Raw genomic sequence first — 7,851 nt, forward strand, 5'->3', positions numbered from 1 at the left:
TAATGCTCTGAGACATCATTTAAAATTAAAATGTCTAAATATCTGTGAATGTGTAAACTTTCTTTTCACAGTTTCAGAATCTATTCATAAGAGACAGAGTGAAACTTGATGGAAAAACATATTTTAAAGAAATTAACCAGCTGTTATAGACAATTGTTATTTCTTTAAATTGAGTTAGATGTTAGATGTTAATCAGTTAGAAAAAAAAAATAGAAACTGTGCTAGATCATTATTTTTAGTTTAAGTTCAAAGTAGACCTCAGCAAGATATTTATGAAAGTATTTTTTTCCATAAAAAAAAAAAAAAAAAAAAAAAAATCACTTTACATTAACTTTGTTTCTACAGCAAAGTTTAACCGTCTTTTGTCTTATCTCTTTGGTTTGTAAACCATATACTAAAGGATTTAGTCCTGGTGGTACAATATGGAACATTATACTAGCTAGTTTCCTGTTTTCAGAGTATTCTGGAAAACGATGGAGAAAAACCATAATGGCACAAGAAACAAACATGATTATATAAACAGCTATATGAGTGCTACATGTTTTTATGGCTTTGTTGTTGAGTGTTTTGTTTTTCCTGCTTCTGCATACTGCCACAATTTTTCCATATGTTATGAATATAGACCCAAGTGAAAAAGTGAAGATAATCACAGTAGAAAATAGTCCATACAAATTATTAATAACCACACTGTCCTCACAGGACAGTTTAAACAGTGAGGCATTGTCACAGAAAGGGTTTTCAATTTTATATCTGCAGCGAGACAGGCGTACAGTGAGTCCTATCAGAATCGACACTGCAAGTACTGACAACCCCCAGGCTGATGCTGATAGTTTAACCACCATTTTATTGGTCATTATCAATGTGTATCGCAATGGATTACATATAGCCACATATCTGTCATAGGCCATGATCATTAGTGAAGTGTGGCTTACAGTTGCAAATATGTGTGTAACATATGCTTGAAAAACACACTCCACATATGTCATGTAGCGCTCTGAGGGTTCCCTCAAAATGTCTTGCAGTAAGCGTGGCAAAATGACAGAGGTCCCAATTATATCATTCACTGACAAGTTACAGAAAAGAAAATGCATTGGGTGATTTAGATTCTTCTCAGTTGAGATCAGGATAATAAGTCCAATGTTGCATCCCATTGTAAAGACATAAATCAAGAGAAGTAGGATGAAAACAGGATAGGAAGACTGAGGTGTAACTTTCAGTCCCTCCAAAAAGAGAATGCTGTTTGTGACTGTCCCGTTGTCCATTGGCTTCTCTACTCAAATCTGCAAAAGAGTAATAATTAACAGACAGTATCAGACCTCCCATTGTTTCCTCAATGTTATGATGAATATTTAATAGATAATAAACATTATTGATTGTTTTCTTATCAGTTTTTACACTCTGCACTGTCATGTTTTTGAAATCACACAATCATTCTGAACTGTATTAATTTAACACCACAAGTTATTTGAAAAAAAAAAAATAAAAAATAAATAAATAAAATTACAGTATGTAATATATTGTATTTTATGTCTAACAAAACAAAAATACTTGCTCAAGATGTTTTTCCACAATTTAACAAGATTGAATTATTGCTTCACAGATGACAAGTTGTGAAGTTAAATGATAACAAGTAGTAGTCAACACTATTAATTTTCAGTATCAAATATACATACTTGATCCTTGAAGGAACCTTGATCTGCCCTTGCCTTTTTATACTGTATGTGCCCTGAACATGTTTCTTTGATGCTGTCATCCCCCAAGAGGGGAAAACTAATAGTAGGTGCCATGCTTACAGCCACTGATAATATTGGTGGTTATCTTTTCTTCACCTGTGGGATCATGTGACTCTTTGTTATGGTTGTCGCTATGGCTCAAGGAATGAGTACCTCATCCTGCTTTTGGAAGTCTGCCAAAGTGAATAACAATTTTAATATATTATGATTTATATAATATTGTTGTAATCTACAGAAATCTGACCAGATGCCATCAGTTTTGCTATTGCCATAGACCTCTCATATGTAAAGTTATCCCTGTAAAGTGTATATTGCTCAGTACACTGTTACACATTGGGGTTTTTACAGTAACTTACTTGCATCATTCTAATCCTATTCAATCATTAATCATTTTTATATCATTTTTTTTTATCCTACACAAGTGTTGACATTTAGTCTAAAAAGACACAATTATTACGAAATATGAAATTCTTTATTTAAAACATTGCAAATGCTTAAACCTGAACATGTAAATGTGTGAAAAAGTTCACTTTAAAACATTCTCAATTCAAATCTTATTTACAGAAAATCATTTAAAATAAAGAGCATGAATTTACATGTATAACTGGACACTACATATAAAACTGTATATTAACTAAGAACACACACACAGCAACATTTTCTTTGTATACTGAATTTAACATTTACATCCATTAACAAAGCACTGAATTAAAGAATTGACAAAAAAACAAAACAAAAGTGCATTAAAGTATGAAATTCATTAAATTCATAGGAAATTACATTGGAAATAACGCAGTCACTTAAGAATACTCAGCATGCAAAGTCTCTGAAGACCTGACTCGTGAACTGGGTGCCATTGTCGGTGATTAGCTTCTGGGGAATACCGTGCACAGAAAAGTGCCTTTTCAGTTTGTTGATGACGTTTTGCAATGACAGAGTTCTAAGTGGGTTTATCTCAAACCACCCAGAGTAGGAATCTACCAGCACTACGTACTGTTGGCTGTTCCAGTCAAATACGGCAACGACGGACCAAGGCAATTCTGGGATTTCGTGGAAGTGCAATGGCTCCATTTGTTGCTGAGGTTTTAAAGCATGCTGCAAGACTGGATGAAGTTGTCAATGTCCTGTGCCATAGTTAACCAGAAAACGGTGTCACTCACTCTGCGTTTGGTCGCTTCGGCTCCTACATGTCCTTTGAGCAAGATTTGTAGATATTCATGCTGTAGGCTTTGAGGAATTACTATTCTTGTTCCCTTCATTATGATTCCATCCTTAGTAGTGAGCTCATCTTGGAAAGGAAAGAAGGGTTTTAGTGGCACTGGCACACTCTGGATTTTCTTTGGCCAGCGTGCTGTACAGACTTTGCAGAGAGCTATCTTTTTCAGTATGTTATTTGAGCTCTTGCAGTCGGTTGACTGAAATCAGTTGGACAGTCATCACTTCGAATTCATCCTCATCTTTGAGATCTTTTGTTGTTACTTCCCTGGGAGCATGTGATAGGATATCTGCCAGGTAGAGCTGCTTTCCTTTTTTGTAAGTAAGAGTCAAGTTGAACTTGTGCAGCTTCAGTATCATTCGCTGAAGTCGTGCTGGAGCAGTGTGTAGAGGTTTGTTCAAAATTGTGACAAGGGGTTGGTGGTCTGTTTCCACCAAGAGCGGTTTTCCGTAGATGTAGTTGTAGAAATTTTGACAGCAGAAGACCACTGCCAATAGCTCATTTTTTATTTGAGCATACCTCATTTCTGTTTCAGTTAGAGTGCGTGAGGCATAACTGATAGGCTCACGATTCTGTAGACATGCTGCACCCAATCCGTACTGAGAAGCGTCACATGTGATAGTCACGGGTTTGCTTATATCAAAGTGATTCAGCACTGGTGGGCATGTGATGCAATTTTTGAGCATTTAGAGCAAATGCTTCCTGTTGTTGCTGGGACCAGCACCAAGCTACATCCCTGTGGAGTAGCTGCCAAAGTGGTGCCATCAATTCACTGAAATTTGGGATGAATTTACCCAGGTAGTTGGCCATGCCCAATAATTGTTGCAAGGCAGCTTTGTCATTCGGTGGTGGCATCTCTGCAATGGCCTGTATCTTGGCTAGGTCTGGTTTTAATCAATGTTCTATGAACAGATGTCCCACATAACTAACTTCTTTGAGCCTGAACTTGCATTTTGTAGGTTTAGTTTTAGATTTACTTGCCGTGCTCTGTTTAGAACCTTCCTCAAGTTCTCATCATGTTCTTTCTCCGCTTTTCCTCCAACAATGTTGTCATCTACGATTATGGCACATGGGAAGCCTGTGAAGATCTGCTCCATTGCCTGTTGGAACACATATGATGCTGAATTAATGCCGAAAGGCATACGCAGAAAACGATATCTGCCTAAAGGTGTTGCTAAAGTGGTGCGTAGGGAAGATTCATGGTCTTGATTTGCCAGAATGAGTTTTTAGCATCGAGCACTGCGAAGACACTGGCGTTGGACATTTGTGAAGCTACCTCCTCTACTGTGCACATGGGACGGTGAGGGAGCATAAGAGTTTCATTCAGATCTCTTGGATCAATATATTTGTAAGGGACAGATCCAAATTCAGCCCTTATCCATCAATCTTCATCTTCATTCTCAGCAGCAGCGACCGTCACAGTCGGTAAAAAAATGTAGTTTATCTGGCCAAAATATATTTTAAATATATGGTAAATATATGTTACAAACAGTTCAATTAAATATATTTTTGAAACTGAAAATATATCTTGTTTCAACCTTCATATAGCCTACTTAAAATATATTTAAACATGTATTTCAGGAGCAAGAAAATACATTTATATTTCAAAATATATTTCAGGGCACAAGAAAATACATTTCCAATCTTACAATCACAATGCAAATGTGGGTGCCTTGCGATCAAAACTATCCATTAAACGTTAGAAGAATTTTAAACACTTACAGAAAAAACATGAATTTCCCCATATTTTCCACATTGATCACTTTTATATGATCTTTCCAAAAAATACAGAGTGATCGGCACTTGATCCCCGCCCATTTTGGAAACACCCTCACAAATGTGTGGTTTAGTCTATTATTAATTAATTAATTAATTAATTAATTTGTAATTTATTGTCAGTGTAATATAGCGTTTAAATCCACATCAAATACAAATAAATAGATGAATAAAATCGCTAGATGTACAATGTTAACTGTGACGTAATTTGAATGGGATACCACTAGCAGCGCTACTGCGCATACACGTCATTTGATCTGTAACGGTCGTCAGTCAACCGGGAGTTCTTGGCGTAAAAGGCAAGAGCTATAACTTTATTTTTAGTCATAATTTTTCATATATGTAATGTTAAATGCTACTTTGAATGTATTATGTTTTTGTCATGATCACAGTCTGTTCCTGTTCACTCCGGACTCCATTTCCCATAATCCTCCCTGTCAATCACATGCACTCACTCCACCAATCACCTGTTGCCACATACAGCCATGCACACTCCACACTAATCACCACACCCAGCTGATACTCATTACCAGGACTATAAAGGACTCACACACACACCACCTCACCGCGAAATCTTGATTCCTTGTGACAATTCTGAGCGTTTCCTTGTATCCTGTCTGCCTGTGATTGATCTTGCCTGTTCCCATTTATAGACCTGTTGCTGCCTGTCCTGACTCTTGCCTTGTATACTGTTCTGTGAATGATATCCGCCTGCCTCGATCTACTGCCTGTGCCCTGACTACGATTCTGCCTAACCCTCTGCTGTACCTGTTTGCTCCTGATTTACCCTGCCTGTACGACCACGCTTACATTTAATAAAACGCTGCATTTGGATCTTACCATGAGTCCTGCTTCGTTACAGTTCCCTTTCGTGGGAACTATCGACGCTACGTCGAATGACGTGATGGGAACCCTCTGTATTTTGTGTTCGTGAAGCACCTCTGTATCCAACCAATGAAGAGACGTGACGTCAGAGGCGGGTGACGTCACGGATCAGGAAGCTATAAAGCACACCTGAACACAAAGCACGCCAGCTTCTGTTGTCTTCAGCAAGCGCTCTCTGTATCTTGTGTGTCTTATTTGGTGTTGTTTGTCTTATTACATATAAACAAGTCAAGATCTCTTCGTCTGAGGACAAGAGTATCTCACACCAATCCATATATTTATATATAAAAAAGACACGTATTATGGCGAGAAACAGCAGTGAAATGGGAGTGAGCCCAGGCAGCTCTCGAGGGAGCGTCTGTGTGCACTGTAAAAACTCGCTCTCAGGACACTGCTGCAGTGTTCCCCGCGGATCGGGTCCCGCTTCTGCTGAGGCAGGGCGGAGGCTCCGTTCATGGGGTTCACAAATGGATCTGACAGAGGGATTAGAGACGGGCGCGCCTTTTCTCTGCCCTCACCAGCCAGGTTCAGCGCCGTCTCCCAGGTGGAAGCACGCTCTGCGGTTTCTTCCCCCGGGTTGAGGCACCGATACTCACATGTCCAGCTCTGAGGAGGTGGATATTGTGATATCGATCTGAGGATCGCCACCTCACAGTCACACACACATATCATGTTTTAAAATCACACGTTTATAACAAATCAATCGTGAACAGCAGTTTGATTTTTCCCCCTGTGCTACACTACAAAGCGAGTTGGGATACACACGATTTATGTGTTGTTTGCTGGGAGTGGAGCGTGCACGTCAGCTCACAACTGACAGTGACCGTGTTCATTCATAAAAATGTCCCGAAGAAAAGTATGCACTAGCGGGAGTTTTGTAGCTCCACTCCTGTTGGCTTTATTCTCGAGGGAATAAAAGTCTATTGCAAAGCTCGAATCTCGCGCTTGCCGAGGCAGCGCGTGGATTGAGTTTTCATTAAAGAATATAGCTCAGATCTCGCGCTTGCCGAGGCAGCGCGTAGACTGAGTTTTCATTAAAGAATATATGGCTCGGATCTCGCGTTGCCGAGGCAGCGCGTAGATTAAGTCTGCAAGAATGAAAATACGGCTCGGGTCTTGCGTTTGCCGAGGCTGCGCATATATCACGTGTCCGTAATTATGCATGTGTGTGTATGTGTATGTATATATTAAGGGATCTGAGTAGACGGGAGTTCCCTTTCTCTATTTCCCTAAAATACCTTGCGAATTATTACGAGCTATAATTCTTTTTTGTATTCTAAATATATTCAGTCTGTTCAAAAATATAAGAACTGGCTGCATTTAATTTGAGGATTAAATGAAATATTGAATACATTAAATTCTGAGGAATTTAAAAGCCTCCGGACTAGGATGGATCTGAGGACCGTCATTATCTCTCGGAAGGCTTCAAAGAAGAGGTCCTGACATAGTGCAGGATCTCTCGAGGGCAGCCCCCTCCGGGGGGGTTAGGATATCGGGTCCTCCTCGGTGCCCTCAGGGGACCGTTCTGTCAACCCTGCCACCAAGCGTGAGTCAGGGCACAGCAGTTTCCACCGATCCTCCGAGGAGAGTCGGCCAGCACGTGATTCGTCTGTCTGCCGGTGCGCCGCGTCAGATAGACGAGCCAAGTGCTCAAAAAACACCAGAGACCAGTCTCGAGAGACTGGTTCCCTTAGTAGAATATTTGGAAGAGTGGAAAAATCCCGAATGTTTCGAAGTGGGTGCTGCTCATGATAGAACAGGGCTACAGAATTCAGTTTGGTTCACGACCGCCCAAGTTCAATGGGGTGCTTCCTACGGTGGTAACCCCAGAGCAGTCTCTGATGATGGAGCAAGAAGTAACGACGCTTTTGCAAAAAGGGGCTATAGAAAGGGTTTCCCCTCCCAGCAAAATGTCGGGCTTTTACAGCCGCTACTTCATTGTTCCGAAGAAGGATGGAGGGTTGCGTCCGATCATAGATTTACGTGTGCTAAATCGATCCATAAAGAAGCTGAAGCTCAAAATGCTTACACTCAGACAGATCATCCCTCAGATCAGGTCCGAGGACTGGTTTGTAGCGACAGATCTGAAAGACGCATACTTTCATGTATCCATCCATCCTTCACACAGGAAGTTCCTCAGGTTTGCTTTCGGGGGCGAAGCTTACCAACACAGGGTTCTTCCGTTCGGCCTATCCCTCTCACCCCGCACGTTCACGAAGCGCGTGGATGCAGCGCTGGCTC

The 7,851-nt window shown here is 40.3% G+C and overlaps 1 protein-coding gene across 1 annotated transcript; it reads right to left on the reverse strand.

Moving 5' to 3' along the window:
- Positions 1 to 317: 317 nt before the first annotated feature.
- LOC137012739 (olfactory receptor 8G17-like) lies at positions 318 to 1,262 on the reverse strand. Its single transcript, XM_067376155.1, has one exon. The coding sequence runs from the start codon at positions 1,260 to 1,262 to the stop codon at positions 318 to 320; it is 945 nt and encodes a 314-aa protein (XP_067232256.1).
- Between the last annotated feature and the right edge of the window lie 6,589 nt (positions 1,263 to 7,851).

This window comes from Chanodichthys erythropterus, chromosome 22, assembly GCF_024489055.1.
Source record: "Chanodichthys erythropterus isolate Z2021 chromosome 22, ASM2448905v1, whole genome shotgun sequence".
Lineage (NCBI taxonomy): Eukaryota > Metazoa > Chordata > Actinopteri > Cypriniformes > Xenocyprididae > Chanodichthys > Chanodichthys erythropterus.